Below are 16,193 nucleotides of genomic sequence, written 5' to 3' on the forward strand. Positions count from 1 at the left end.
CAGAGTGCTTTATACTACAGAGCACTGCATCTATCCCACACAGAGGCTGCTGTGGTGGAGTCCAATCCCAGCTCCTACAAACTGGGTACAAGAACCACTGTCTGTGTTCACACAGAGAAAACTGTGTGGGAGACGTGGGAATTTCTCTTTGCTCCTTTGTCAAAGTGCTAAACATCGAGAGGGGAACATTTCAGTTATTCGCTGTTATTGGTGGATTGTGCTCACAGGCTGGTATTTGGGACACGCGGGTCCCTGGTTTTTAAACTCTAGAAGCCTCCTGGATGAAGAGAAGCTCCTCAGACTACATGACCTGGACGACCCCACAGATAAAAGCTCACATGTGTGTATGATGGACTAAAACACACTGTGAGCGCTCAGATGAAGTAGAAAGGTGCTGCTGATGTTCCAGCCCCGTCTCCAGACGCTCACAGTCAGTACAGGTTCTTCTTAGTCGTGCTGCGTACCTTATGAGTGCCGAGGTTTGGCAGGCTTGTGAGAACAGCGTGAGCCAGGACGGGATTCTTTTCTTTGGTCAGTTTGAACAAAAGAAGCAGCACGAGGGGCGGGACCTGCAGAGGGAAACACCCACATCAGCAAACACACCAACCAAACATTAAATGCACTTTGTCAGACCGTACAGAGGCTGCATCACTGACCTGTACGTGCACACGTTTAATGCTGTCGAGCCAAAAACATCACTTTGAATCAACATCACTGCAGTAAATCATCATTTAGGTTTCATAGTGGTTAGCTTCTGGCTTTTCCTGTAACAAAGACCTGCTGCTGCACGTTTAACATGACAAGTACGAGCGAGCAGAGATCTCCAGAGGACTCAAATATGCCAACAACCTTCAACCAGTGCATCCAAACACCAGTGTGTGCAGCACTCTGGGAGCAATTAGAGCAGAAGGTGAATCCTCTGGGGCCCGGTGCACGCTTGAGTAATGAGGGGTAAACTTCACACTTCATCTGCAGCTAGTGACTCCAACACAAGTCCAGAGAGAGGTCTGTCCCCTTAGAGCACTCCCTAACCTCTCCCTTTATACGGCAGCAGATTAGCAGCAATCACACAGCAGTGACAGCTTTTATCTTCCTGCTGATCTGAACCATTTCAAAGTCATGTGTTGGTGCCAAAACACCAGGTTATCAACATGTGTTTCCTGCTCTTAAAAAGACAAACACAAGCTAGCTCCCTTACATACAACATATCTACATGTCAGAGGGAACAACATGCATTACTTTATATTCAGTCCACAGATTTAAGAGAACAGTTGTGTGGGTTATCTACCTGGCAGGGGTCGGCAGCAGCGACAGCCTGGCTTGCTTTCAAAGCCAGCTGGCAGATGTTTTCCTGACCCATGATGATGAGATAAGTCACAATCAGGACAAGAGAGGAGGACAGGCGCTGGCTGGACGACAGGGTGGAGCTAACCGCCAACAGCCAATCGGTCGCTGCTGCTGGATTGTTGGCCACTTTGCGCAGTACCGACAAAGACACGCTGAGCTCACTATACCAGGAACTCAGAGACAGAGGCAGTGATGGGGCAGGCTGAGGGAGACAGATTCACGAGAAACAAATGATAAAGAACAAAGAGCAAAGCTACAGATGCACCATGAATGTTAATGAAGTGTAATTTAAGGATCAAGCAAAGCATCCCAGAGGAACAACACTCCAGAGACTGGATGCTGACCCTGAAGAAGAGGCACTAAAGACAGCCCTGTTGCTATGACACTGAGAGGGAAACAGTATTTTTGGATGGATGTCGTCTATGCTCTAATGCTCTGTCCACTCACCACCTAACACCTACCTGCACTATTGTAACAGTGTTTCTTTACGTGGCTACACCTCAAAGAAAGACTCCAAAAACTGAATGTGAGAAACAGGCCTGGGGCTAACTGCTGGGTTACCTGTTGGGTTACCTGCTGGGCTACCTGCTGGGTCACCTGTTGGGCTACGTGTTGGGTTACCTGCTAGGCTACCTGCTAGGCTACCTGTTGGGCTACCTGCTGGGTCACCTGCTGGGTTACCTGCTAGGCTACCTGTTGGGCTACCTGTTGGGTTACCTGCTGGGTTACCTGTTGGGCTACCTGTTGGGCTACCTGCTAGGCTACCTGCTGGGTCACCTGCTAGGCTACCTGCTAGGGTACTTGTTGGGCTACCTGCTGGGTTACCTGTTGAGTTACCTGTTGGGTTACCTGCTAGGCTACCTGTTGGGCTACCTGCTGGGTCACCTGCTGGGTTACCTGCTAGGCTACCTGTTGGGCTACCTGTTGGGTTACCTGCTGGGTTACCTGTTGGGCTACCTGTTGGGCTACCTGCTAGGCTACCTGCTGGGTCACCTGCTAGGCTACCTGCTAGGCTACCTGTTGGGCTACCTGCTGGGTTACCTATTGGGCTACCTGTTGGGTTACCTGTTGGGCTACCTGCTAGGCTACCTGCTGGGCTACCTGCTAGGCTACCTGTTGGGCTACCTGCTGGGTTACCTATTGGGCTACCTGTTGGGTTACCTGTTGGGCTACCTGCTAGGCTACCTGCTGGGCTACCTGCTAGGCTACCTCCTAGGGTACCTGTTGGGCTACCTGTTGGGTTACCTGCTGGGTTACCTGTTGGGCTACCTGTTGGGCTACCTACTAGGCTACCTGCTGGGTCACCTGCTAGGGTACCTGTTGGGCTACCTGCTGGGTTACCTATTGGGCTACCTGTTGGGTTACCTGTTGGGCTACCTGCTAGGCTACCTGCTGGGCTACCTGCTAGGCTACCTGTTGGGCTACCTGCTGGGTTACCTGTTGGGTTACCTGTTGGGCTACCTGCTAGGCTACCTGCTGGGCTACCTGCTGGGCTACCTGCTAGGCTACCTGTTGGGCTACCTGCTTGGTCACCTGTTGGGCTACCTGCTAGGCTACCTGCTGGGTCACCTGCTGGGTCACCTGCTGGGTTACCTGCTAGGCTACCTGTTGGGCTACCTGCTGGGTCACCTGTTGGGTTACCTGCTGGGTTACCTGTTGGATTACCTGCTAGGCTACCTGCTGGGCTACCTGTTGGGCTACCTGTTGGGCTACCTGCTAGGCTACCTGCTGGGTCACCTGCTAGGCTACCTGCTGGGCTACCTGCTGGGCTACCCGCTAGGCTACCTGTTGGGCTACCTGCTGGGTTACCTGCTGGGGTTTATCCGTGGGCCTGCTAACTCTGTGCAGCAGGCTGTGAGCCAGCCTGTGGTTGGTGCTGTGTGTGTTCTGGTCAGACAGCGGCTCAGTGAGACCCAAGCAGGACAGGAGCTGCAACACGGGGAGAATCAGGACCGGACTCAACCAGGGCGACGCCTCCGCTTGTTCAGGGACCAAACTCAGTGCTGTGTTAAGAGAAAGAATATCTCATGTAGGACACAAAGCTCTGTGAGGTTCCAACCATGACCTGCACAGGACCTAGTTTTGTTCCCACTAATTCTTTCACTGCTTCAAAGTCTCTTAAAGGAAGCTAAAGCCAGCAGAGCTTTGTCCAAAATAATCACTTTACCAAGTCTGAGAAGGCTGGTCAGCTGATCTGAAGGGGCTTCCAACAAGAGCAAGGCCACGCCCATCACCAGCTCATCCAACAGCAACTCCTACAGAAAACAAACAGCGATGCCAACAGGTCAATACAGGCCGCAGGCCACAGAGGCCCGAGGGCTCACACATTACAGCACTGACTGGTTCACAATGGGGGACATTTGACCCACATGTGTAAACCTCTCCAGGTACACAGAGACACGGGCAGCGTGAGCGCGCTAAAGTGAGACCCGCTTTGATTTTCAGCCATCATGGAGGACAAAAGGTTTCACACCTGTTCAGGCCTCAAACTCAGGTGTGCTCTCCCTGGTAGGAGCAACAAGGCTGAAAACACTGAACCAAACAATGCTACATTTCTACAAAGTGTCTTTGAGTGTCAGATATTCACATGTCAGCTCGCTGCAGTGAGTGAAGAAGCTGATAAGCATTAATGCCAAATAAGCCACTGCTGGGAGTCCAGGCTCAGGTTTGGAGCAGAGACATTTGCACACGTAAAAGAAAAAGCATCCCTTTTGTTTGCTTCCATATTTAGGCTCGCTCACGTTAACCAGCACAGCAGCGCGGCTTCTTTATCTTTGCTGGTGTCTGTTTACAAACAGCCATCACCTGACAGGCTGGAACCAGCTGCTGTATTAAGCCGATTATTGGTCTGCAGTCTCCGTTGAACTCGAGGCATCGCCGACACGCACACAGCAGCTGCAGAGCCAGCGCCGCTTTCTCTGGTTTCCACTGGTCTCCAGAGCTCCCAGTTAGATCTTGGAGCAGAGCGCCCACAAATGCACACAGCTCCAGGACTGCCTCCACGCTGTCCACCTGCAGGGACAGAGAGGAGAGGCTGACATAGCTCCATCCTGCTCTCTGTGTTAGTCACTTCCTGTCAATCTGAGCGTATGCAAATAAGAGAGACACATTTAAAGGATGGTGGACTGTAACATACAGAGTGGAAACATGTCAGCCGTGTCTTTGTACAGTTACCTAACATAACTTCAGCTTGTTACCTGCATGTGTGGAACCAGCTGACAAAGACAGAGCAGCAGCCTGTCAGACACTGGGGACAGCGTTTCCTGCTCCTCGTTCTGGGGGGCGGACCTGGATCCTCCCTGAATGGGCAGCAGCACCCTAAGAAGACTCTGTCGAAGGAGCGCGTGCTCGGGTTGCCTGTGCGGTTGGCAGTATAGGTACCGAAGGAAGGGGGCCAGCATGGTGATATAAGCCTCTTTATCTCTGTAACGTACACACACACTGGAGTCAGAAGAATCTCTGAAAATATATCATCTGATAATGTCCAGTTGTCTTCAAAGACAACAACATAACAGGATACGACAGGAGCCAGTAAGACTTACCTGTCAACAGCTTTCTGGATAAAGTCATCGATCTCGAACAGCAGAGCCGGCCAGCAGTCCTCTCTGTTCTCCAGGGCTGTGACGTACGGGTGAGGGCTGCTCCTGCAATGGACGGGTCAGTGTCCCAGCTCTGATTCAAGTTATGCTCCCAACAAACCACTGAGTCAGTCTATTACAACGAAGACAAACTAAGAAGGCCTAAATCCACACAAGACCTGTCGCCTTCCTCCTCTCACCCCAACCAATCACAGCACATGGCCCCGCCCCGCCTTGAGGCGACTGTTGTTGTGATTTGTTGCTGTATGAATAAAACTGAATTACAAGTTCTCCAAAGAACAAACTGTTAACACTAAAAACTATTGACGGTGTTATTTTAAAGCATCCACCCTTTACTGTTGGCCAAGTGCTACACATCGTCACTTTTGCAGAATGCAGTCACATAAATAGTCCTCCAACATCCGTACTGTTTCCACACAAACTGGACTTATACACCCACTCCCACAGTGACAATCTAAAGGCAAAGTGTCACGTAGCTGCCACCTATGAGGATGAAAACAAGCTTAAAACTATCGCGTACTCACACGTACCTCTAACCAGAGTCGAGTTTGAGAGACTAAACGTTAGCAGTTCCACACACACTAACGCATCCACTGATACCATTATAGATCCAGCCTCCGTGTTTCCAGTCTTCACATGACGTAACCTGTTTGACCACGTGTCACCCTTCAGCACGCCATTTCCAGACCCTGAGTTTCAATACAGCGCCAACTCGTCAGCCTATCAGAGCACTCCCCACATTTCAGCACAAAGGAAGCAAACAATCAGGAGTTTCTTCTATTTATTGTGACTCAAAGTCTGGTGTTTCAGAGCACTGGCAGGCAATTTGGACAGGGGAGATCTTTCTGTTGCACCGCTGATTTTTATACGGATGTTCACGAGTGTCTTTGCCTTTGAGGTGAAGTCTGCATTCATCCACAGGACAGATTTTATACACTAAAAAGAGGAGAGCTCACTATATTGTGACCAAACATCACTTTTAATGTTAAAACCCTGTTGGTTCTTACAGCGGCCCATCACTGCAGCCACAGCACCGTCTGTCACTCTGTCCTCACTCGTGAACAACACCCACAGATACTTAAACGCCTCCAACTTGGGCGCCAGCTCGTCCTTGACCTGGAGTGGCTGCTCCACTGTTTTCAGTTTTGAACCACAGCCTCAGACTTGGAGGTGCTGATTCTCATTCCCAATGTTTCACACGCAGCTGCAGAATTACTCAAAACAGCATCGATAACAACACCCACCAGGAATAGATCCGACAGTGATGGCAAAACGGACCAAGCTCCAAAAGTCTTGCTCCATTGCCTCACCAAGCTCCTCGTACAGCTTCTGCAAGAGTTACACTCATCCTGTCGATATCTGCCAGAAGATAGCCAAGCCTAACAGGACGCTTCAACCTGCTGCTCCTGAACCTCCAATGTCTATCTTCTGGTTCAGGGATTGCCACCACCACATCAAAGTCCCCCAGTAGGACTATGGAGTTGCTAGATGGGGTACCCACCTCACCCAGCAACTCTAAAAAGTACTCTAAGCAACTGTTAGTCACATATGCACAAATGACTATGGGCACCTGTTCCCAACATGGCGGCACAGGGAAGCAACCGTCCTGTCCACCAGGGAAAACGTCTAAATGCTGGCATCAAGTCAGGGAGATACAAACGTACCCATTCCCTGCCTGCCACCTCTCACTCTTTACATGTAGTCAGTATTTTTCAACACGCACTAGTTTGGGATGTTCATGCTCCAAGAGCCAGTTTATAGCTGGGACTGAAGCACCAGGGCCACGACTGCCACCCCACAGAGCACCGGACTCCTACAGCACTTCAAGTGGGTGATGGACCAATGCTGCCTCTTTGGACTAGCAGTAAGCTACAAGCTATGTGTAGCTTGATAGATTACACAAGACAACATGTATGAACACCTCTAGATATTAGACACGAGATACTTACCTGATAGAATACGGACAGGTGAAGTGTCCATCGCTCTGGTCAGCCTGCATCTCCAACAATCGCCGAATGACTTTTATCAACCCTTGAGTGTGTCTGTTGGATATCAGAGTCAGAATAACTGAAAAAACTAACAGTCTGAGTGTTTTCAAATGTTTTCAAATAGTTACATTATGCTGCACCACGAGGTCAGCGTCCAGATTAGAGAGCATCCAGGTCTGAACTGTGGAACAGTGACCTTTAACATTTTCATGTTTCAAAGCTATTTTCTTTACTTCATGAGCCCTGATGGAGAGCAATGACATCGTGGATTTATCCTCAGCACAGACTAAGCTGTGACCTCCATGTGTCTAACTCGGTTTGTAGACTGTCAGTCGGGCTCCTGCACTGGAAGCATTGACTCCGTGTTACACACTGGTAGCTGGAAAAGAAGGCGACTGGACTTGATTAAGTTTTAAAGATGTTTCCTTCTTATACAAGGTGGAGAGACCCACATACTCAAACCCTACAGGGCGTTGCCCTCCTTGGAGATGGTCATCGAGCTATTTGTCATGTGCGTCGTCACATGAGTATAAACAAAAGCGTAGGTCATTGTCAACACCAAGGGTTAAGGGTTGAACCACTATGAGACCTTACCGCGACCCATCATGTGACCTTTGAGGTCACCTGAGGCGAGGTGTGAGTGGGCCTTTAAAGGGATTTAAAGACTGAATTCGTAACAGTGGACAAACACGGCCTTCTTCATGCCTCTTCTCAGTTCCCAGTGTTAGCATTCTCATGCTAAAGAGAGCCTTCTTTGTCCTGCTGATACACGACCTCGTCCTGCTGAGGTCCGTCTTTCATGTTGTGCCTTTGTGCAGCGGCTGTAACGCTGCATGGATGCAGGTTACAGAGCCTCTATCAGACTCCTTGACAAACAGCTGAGCTTTCTGAGGCAGGATCGTGGCGTCCAATAACTGCGTGTTGCATACCTTGCAGAAGGCAGGAGGTTGAGGACACCATTGAGGATGTAGTCCAGGTCTGCATGGCCCTGGTCCACCAATAACACCAAGGTGTCACAGCACGCTGAACACACCACAGCACAGTCACTGCAGCACTGCTGCCACAAAGCTTCCAGTGCTGGGCCCTGAACGACAACAGTGATGCAGTCAGAGTTTCAGAAGTTTAACTAGACTATCTGTGCCGTTTCCACACATGCACTGAAGCCCTGAATGAAAACGGACAGAGACACAGGTGCAATCTGTCCCACTCAGTTCAGCCACTCAGCACTGATTCAATCCCACAAGGTTTGATTCAATTTGGACTCAGACAGTCAGAAATATAACTATGCTCGTTTCTCAGTGCATATCCATATTTTATATCTGTGTATAAAAACAAAGCTGACACTGTGAGATCAGAGGCGTCAGCCTCACAGCAGATGTGTCAAAGTCACTGAGGATAAAACACAGGACCACATGAAGCAGATGTTCCTGCTCTTTTATACTTCATGTAACTAAAGAAATGATCATATGTGACTCTTACAGGAACTCACCTGAGCACAGGACCAGGTGATCTGCCCATCTGACCCTTTTTCCTTTAAGACAGCTGCAACAAGACTTCTCACCGTCTGCAACACAAGAAAATCACACTTCTGTACCATGATTCACAATAACAAAGAGAGGAAGAGAAACCAACACTACAGAGTGAGTGAATGAATGAATGAATGGATGAATGTGCCCACAGGGACCTGAGTCTGTGTGTTCAGTAAAACCTGCCTCCCCTCTACATAAACATATTATACACACGAGTGTGAGCGACTCAGAAACCCTTGTGGTTGCCAGCAAACATACAAAGTAACTCTGTGTCTTGGATCTTGTTACACTGTAAACTCACCTCCTGTCTCTTTAAAATCCTCCAACAGCTGCACACATGCATCCGTGCACCTTACAGTCATGTTACTCTATCAAATAGTTACGTTACTCTTTACTCTGTCTTATTAGGAGACTTTTTTATGAGTGTTGCTGAATTCCTGTTAATGGTAGAGATTTTCTGCCCGTGTGAGCTGCTAGTTTACCTCTATCAGTAACAAATCACTCGTACCTGTGGAATCTCTGCAGACAAGGGAAGGATCATTTGTATCATTCGGATGGGAGGAGTCACAGAGCAGAGTCCGCCTCTTACCTGGGCTTGTATGACGGGGCTGGGGAACTGGAGCCGCGTCTTTAAACTCTCCATCATGTCACTGGATCACACCTGTGAACATCCAGAATCTCCATTAGAACAAGAGGAGGAGGTTTGAGAAAAAACACAAAAACTAAATGGGGAGTCTCGTGAATCCAAGCTGGGAGCTGGTCCACAGGAGATGGGCCACTGAGAGACAGCTGAAGGCACTGCCTCCTATTCTACCTAGCAACAACAAATAAGGCTGCAGTCTGAGGAGGGAGTGCTCTATCAGTATAACTTTGTACTACAAGCTTTTTAAGAGACGACAGAGGCTGATTATTCGAGGCCTCGTCTGTCAGAAGGAGGACTTTAAATCTTGGATTTAACAGGGAGTCAGTGAAGAGGAGCTAATATGTGACAGATATGCTCTCTTTCTACTTCCTGTTGGTACTCGTGCTGCAGCGTTTCAGCTTAACTGGAGGCTTTGAGGCTTTTCATGGCACTTGTCTGATAACACTGACTCACAATCATGCAGCTAGAATCACTCTCAGCTTAGTTCACAGACCTACGTGGTTGTTTGTGCACACTGAATGATATATTCTGCTCAAAGACGGCTCCTCACAGCTTCACTGGAGGCCACGATGATGCTGTTTCTAAGAGTTTTAGGGCCGAGCACAACAGCCTCTGTCTGGATTTAGAAGCAGGAAATTAGAGGTCACCAGGTCTTTTAGGTCTCTGTGATCAACAAATCACAACAACAGTCACGTGAAGGCACAGACCACGAAGTACAGAGAAAATCCCACTAACCGCTCAACCCCAATGAGCAAGGCCTCGGCCACAGCAGGAAGGAAAATCTCCCTTTTAGCCGAAACAGACTGGAGGACGGGCAGACGTCTGACCGACTGGTGGAGAGGGAGGGACTCACATGGTGGATACTCATCTCTCACAGACGGTGAGAGGACAAAGACAAAAGTGTCACCTCATATCAGGCGGCACCTCCAGGGCTGAAAACTGAAACCTGTGCAGAAGTGCCAAAAACTGCAATTCCCCTAACGGCCCCTGGAGCCTGCATCCAAAAGTGAGACAACCCCAACAGCCCCCTATATGAGCACTGTCACAGTTTACAGCTGTAGCTTTTTACCAGGCCTCACCTCTGCCCATCCAAGTGACCCACCTGTGTCACACACACTGTGAAGCTGAGCAGTGTGTCACTATGAAAGCTCTGCTTCTTCCATGGTTTATATACACATGCTGTGTGGATCTGTGTCTGAAGGAGCACAATACATTGGGACGCACACTCATTGTGTCCCAAGTGTCACTTTCAAACTATAAAATACAAAAATAAAATCAGCAGCGTTGCTCTGTTGGTCTCTAAGAGGACATCAGGCTAACATCAGGCTAACATCTACTGTTATTAAATTAGTGCGACACACCATGATGAGCTGCACTCACACTGATACAGCCACATAGTACGTGACAGCTCAAATAATTAATCAGGAGTAATCCCCCAGATATATAACAACGCTGGAAATGGCAAAGCCGACCACCCAAGACAGAGCAGCATGTTTATGAAGTGTCCCACAAGAAACTGGACACGTCAGAGAAACCAGGAGAGGAACTGTGGTGTTACATGATGAGTGGGTGAATACAGCTGTTAAGGGTCACTGAGTGAAGGATGCAACAGGAGTGAAAAGGACAGTTTATAGTTAGACCTGTTTTGGAGATGGTGACAATGACTTCAAATTAAAATCTAAAACCCAGCTGGATGTGTCGTAGTGGAAAATGTTCAGTTTGTCTTTAGAGTGACTGGAATGGACGAGGAGGGCCAGCTCAGGGTGAACCTGAGACCAGGTGACAGACCTGGATCCTCGGGACCAGGTGAGAGGAGGCAGATGAGTTGCTATGGAGACACTAAGAGGAGAAACCGGAAGAAGGAGAACGAGCTACTATCTGTGGCGTTTCCATCAGAGCCGCTGCGCAGATCGACCCTGCAGGGCTTCCGTCGTGATGTTCGTGGCAGGAACACTGCATTGTTTCTTGAAACTACACCGTTAGCTGGGTGACATTAACGGCGAGATGTGTGAAAACTGCAGTTCTCCAAGTGACAAGACTTTTATTAATGAAGTGAGTGAAAGTAAGGTTGATTTGTCAAAGCGGTTCCTGCGGTGCGCAGCTCGTCCTGGTGTTTCCTACATTTCCCACAGGCCAAAGCGCTTCACCACGAAGCTTCCGTACACACGAGGCCATCCACAGTTATCTGGTGATCGTAATACGGAGAAAACTAAACTGTAAAGTCGTCCGGACACAACTTAGCGCTGAACAGGACCTGCTAATAGCAGCTTAGCATCACCACAAGCTAATGCTAACGTTATACAGCTGACGGCAGGTTCACTGTAACAGATACGCGGCTGTAACTGTAACTGCAGCAGGCTAAGAAAGACTAACGAAGCTCAGTTAAAGTTATACATGCTGTTCAAAAAACTTTACCTCCTCCATCCAGCAGACCCGCGCGGAAATACGGCGAGCAGCGAGGGCCAAAAAGGACAGGAAACCGCCTGTCTCACGCGATTACGTCACAGACATGCACAACACGCGCAGGCTGACTTCATATTTTCAGCACATTTAATAGAGCACTGCAATTATTATTATTGTTGTTGTTGCTGTTGCTGTTTCTTGTTGTTAATATTATTTTATGACAAAATGTTGACACACTGTGTGAAATGTAAATAAAATTGAATGGTTTGTAAATCTCATGAACCCAAATGAGCTCATTGTGAATTTGGTGGCAGCAACATCCCAAAAAGCTTGCAGCATGGCCATGTTTCCAACATCACCTCTACTTTCAACAACCATCCATAAACACCTGGGAACTGAGGAGACCAGGTGCTGGACTTTTGGGAGAGCATCATTTTTGTCTGATATAAGGGACAGAGCTGCCCAACAGTCCTGCGGCTTTTCCTCTCGTGATGTCACAAATATCATCAAATATCTGGTTCAGGACTTGCGGTCTTCCACTACAAAGCCCTGCTGTAGTGTGCAGCTTAGCAACATCCTCCTTAAACATGTAAAAGACATCATCTCCATGGGAGCACATGTTGCTCTAAAACCTGTGTATATAATTCAGTCTTGGTTCCTTTCCAAATGTGCAAGGTGCCAATTCCATAGGCACTGATCTAATGCCAACCATCAGAGATGCAGCCTTTTTAAACACTGATAACAAACTTCAGCTCAGACATGCAAAGCGTCTCATTACAGACGATTTACAGCCGGCGAGCCTTCAAAGTCTTGGGTCTGAGATGAGTCCGTAAGAAACCACGTCGGCCGGTTTGGAAGCACGTCGCGAGGCTCCAAATGCTCCACCAGACCGCCGACAGGTCTCGCACACCACAGCCGCTCTATCACGTGACACATACTGCTCCTATGTGCTAAGGTCATGTGTTGGGTTACACCAAGTTTTCTGAGGAGCTTTTGTGATATTTAGTAGATCGGATTACATCTTTTTTTATTTATTACTTATATCCGACCCAGTAATTTAGGTCAGTATCGGACTGATACCGATATGCAACATCGGCTCGGTCCATCTCTAGTTCAGATGGCTTTTAATGAGCCTTATAAAATAAACACAGTTTAAAAACATCTAGCAACTAAATCAAGGGTAGCCTGAACTTACAGTCACTGAACACAGCAAGTGTCCCTGCTCTCAGATACAAAACCTGCCTTTAAAAGTTCAGAGTAATGAAATCAGCAGCACTGATTCTATCATTTCTAGTCTCACACACCACTTGTGCATTTCTGTAGTTTTGGTTCACATCGGTTGATTTTCTGCTGTAAACAACTAATGAGAACATTTTCTAAACCTCTGAGTGTCCATCAGGATCCTGTAGAAACAGCTTCCATGTCAAACATTAATATTCTGGATTCTGTTTAGAAAGAAAAAGATTTTTAGAAAATTCTCTAAAGAATTCAACATCTGTTTTGTTTTCTACTATTTATTTATTTTTTAAAGTCCCTCTAGCACAGATTTCTTTAGTCACATGTCTTTCTGTGTCTTCCATACAAACATTAAACATGCAAACACTCAACACAGCAACACTGAAAGCATTTGAGTGTAACTGTCATTCAAATCAAACTTTATACACAATTACAACATGGAACAAAAGACAATCTAAACATTAAAACACTACAACCAATGAAGAAACAAATGAAACCAATCACAATCAACATCAAAATATGATCATGGAAAAATAGAAGAGACATATCATACAATTCATACACGTTCATGTGAAATCTTTGGGTTCAATAACCTTCAATCCTTCTTTTAAATTACATTTAAATTTCAGCTGGTAGCAAAGAAATGAATCAGAAATTAACCTCAATGAATCTGCAGCTTCATCAATGTGATGCTGAGTTTCTGACTGAGATTGAGTCTGAACATGTCTGACTCTGTGAAACAGTCAGAGTGTTTCTCTAACAGCAGGAGCCTCTTTACACTCAGCTTCACACAGACGAGCTGAGGAACGATCAAGCAAACTTCTTCTTCTGTCATTTTTAACAGCAGCTTGCATCCAAAGATGTTGCACTACTGCCATCTCCTGGCTTTTACTCTTACTTCTCCTCCAGATCCTCAGATCCTCTTGATGAGATCAGTATTTCTCAAAAATGAAAAACCACTCCTTTCACCTCATCATGACTTAACTGATTAACCACTTTTTCAAACGTAAGTTTCATTTCACCACCAGTTCCCACCCTCAACACTCTCCTTTGACTTCTATACTTCAACTAATAACCACATGTTCAACCGTCTCCACAGCATTACACCATCACATAACCCAGTCGGATGTTTCCCCATCATAAAAAGAGAACCATTCAGAAAGCAATGACCTGTTTGTATTCTCCTGCTGCCTATTTAACCCACTACTCCTCTTAACTTCTATTGTGTTTTGTACCCATGTCTCCCTTTTGTTCCATTATCCCATGCCATTCTCCAGAAGTTCTTACTTTGTGTCCAAACTATTCTTTTCCCTCAGATTTCAACAATGGTATCTGCACATCTATGTCTACTTTTTTAACAGCTGCTTTAGCCAATCTGCTCTTTCATTACCCACAATACCTCTGTGAGCCAGAGTCCACATTATCACTATATGTTTATTTTCTTCAGACACTCTATGATGAGCAAAAGGACGTCATACAAATTTACTTTCAATGCTGACAACGAATCACTACATATTATTACTTTTGAAATTCTGCTGTCTTCCACCCATTCTAAAGCCAACAGTGTGACATATAACTCAACTGCATATATACTCAGAAGATTTGATGTTGTTTTTGCAATCTTGAGCCTTAACTGCAGAATTACCACTACTACACTTGTTGCTTCAGGTTTGGGATCTTTCGACCCGTCTGTATACACCTGTAAATAGTTCATTATAAAATTCTTCAATTCAATTCAATTTTATTTATACAGCACCAAATCACAACAGCAGTCGCCTCAAGGCGCTTTATATTGTACAGTAGATACATAGAAAAAAAATTACAATCATATGACCCCCTATGAGCAGCACTATGACGACAGTGGGAAGGAAAAACTCCCTTTTAACAGGAAGAAACCTCCAGCAGAACCAGGCTCAGGAAGGGGCGGGGCCATCTGCTGTGACCAGTTGGGGTGAGAGAAGGAAGACAGGATAAAGACATGCTGTGGAAGAGAGACAGAGGTTAATAACAGATATGATTCAATGCAGAGAGGTCTATTAATACATAGTGAGTGAGAAAGGTGACTGGAAAGGAAAAACTCAATGCATCATGGGAATCCCCCAGCAGCCTACATCTATTGCAGCATAACTAAGGGAGGATTCAGGGTCACCTGGTCCAGCCCTAACTATATGCTTTAGCAAAAAGGAAAGTTTGAAGCCTAATCTTAAAAGTAGAGATAGTGTCTGTCTCCCGAATCCAAACTGGAAGCTGGTTCCACAGAAGAGGGGCCTGAAAACTGAAGGCTCTGCCTCCCATTCTACTTTTAAATACTCTAGGAACAACAAGTAGGCCTGCAGAGCGAGAGCGAAGTGCTCTAATAGGGTGATATGGTACTACAAGGTCATTAAGATAAGATGGGGCCTGATTATTTAAGACCTTGTATGTGAGGAGCAGGATTTTGAATTCTGGATTTAACAGGAAGCCAAAACAGGAGAAATATGCTCTCTCTTTCTAGTCCCTGTCAGGACTCTTGCTGCAGCATTTTGGATCAGTTGAAGGCTTTTCAGCGAGTTTTTAGGACTTCCTGATAATAGTGAATTACAGTCGTCCAGCCTGGAAGTAATAAATGCATGAACTAGTTTTTCAGCGTCACTCTGAGACAGGATATTTCTAACTTTAGAGATGTTGCGCAAATGGAAGAAAGCAGTTAAGTGAGATTAGTGCTGTAAAACTTCCATAACACTGAACAGATGCCACCACAGATATGTTGAAATCTCAGTCAAAACTAGCAAAAACAAATGAAATCCATGAATCAGAAATGCTGATTGTTGAACAGATAATTCAGTCTGTACATGAGGAGGATCCACTTTAGACTAAACTACATACAGAAACACAGGAACCAGGGCACAGTGTAAATCCAGGACCTCTGTGTGCAACAGCTGACCTGTATGAACACAAAACACTGATTGAAGTCCACGTTGATGCTTTCTGTCTGTTTAACTTTTACATTTGAAGCAACACATTTTACTTCAAACACACAGATCAGGTAGAAAACTGTGGATTAGAAAACAAATTCATCAAGAAGGTCCTGAAGCAAGAAGTTCATCATTGCATAGAGTAAGAAAAAGGACATGAATCATCCCACGGGTCTGTGCAGTCGTTATGTTATCATCACCTAAATCATGTCTGCATACTGTGTGTGTGTGTGTGTGTGTGTGTGTGTGTGTGTGTGTGTGTGTGTGTGTGTGTGTGTTGCTTTTTTAAATCTTCTACTTAGAGTTCAAACTTGGATAGTGATAAAAACATTGCACTGCTTCATTTAATGTTTAATTGAACACATCTGTGGTTGAATTTGAATCTTAAATGTTTTTGATTTCAAACAGAAAGTAAATTGTTGCCATGGATACAGTGAGACAGATGCCTCAGACCCTTATTTTTTATTTCTTTGACTTTTTATTTTATTGATTCA

The 16,193-nt window shown here is 46.3% G+C and overlaps 1 protein-coding gene across 6 annotated transcripts in view; it reads right to left on the bottom strand.

The window, feature by feature from the left end:
• focad (focadhesin) overlaps positions 1-11,625 on the bottom strand; it is a 30,014-nt gene extending 18,389 nt beyond the window's left edge. Inside the window, exons 1-13 of one of the 6 annotated variants that reach the window (XM_085253668.1) lie at positions 11,522-11,625; positions 10,747-11,291; positions 9,053-9,124; positions 8,424-8,498; positions 7,864-8,018; positions 6,896-6,988; positions 4,890-4,991; positions 4,545-4,770; positions 4,153-4,359; positions 3,515-3,602; positions 3,157-3,350; positions 1,289-1,549; positions 465-569 (exon numbers count right to left, since the gene is read on the bottom strand). In XM_085253668.1, coding sequence (XP_085109794.1) covers positions 465-569; positions 1,289-1,549; positions 3,157-3,350; positions 3,515-3,602; positions 4,153-4,359; positions 4,545-4,770; positions 4,890-4,991; positions 6,896-6,988; positions 7,864-8,018; positions 8,424-8,498; positions 9,053-9,109 — 1,563 coding nt within the window. In that variant the 5' untranslated portion in view covers positions 9,110-9,124; positions 10,747-11,291; positions 11,522-11,625. Of the gene's footprint in view, positions 1-464; positions 570-1,288; positions 1,550-3,156; positions 3,351-3,514; positions 3,603-4,152; positions 4,360-4,544; positions 4,771-4,889; positions 4,992-6,895; positions 6,989-7,863; positions 8,019-8,423; positions 8,499-9,052; positions 9,125-10,746; positions 11,466-11,521 lie in introns of those variants that run through there. The other 5 variants (XM_085253651.1, XM_085253676.1, XM_085253659.1 and 2 more) reach the window with 5 other exon arrangements.
• Between the last annotated feature and the right edge of the window lie 4,568 nt (positions 11,626-16,193).

The sequence above is a fragment of the Mchenga conophoros genome, linkage group LG3, assembly GCF_057382185.1.
Source record: "Mchenga conophoros isolate Kocher_MC1m ecotype Shallow Benthic linkage group LG3, M_conophoros_male_GT1.1, whole genome shotgun sequence".
NCBI lineage: Eukaryota > Metazoa > Chordata > Actinopteri > Cichliformes > Cichlidae > Mchenga > Mchenga conophoros.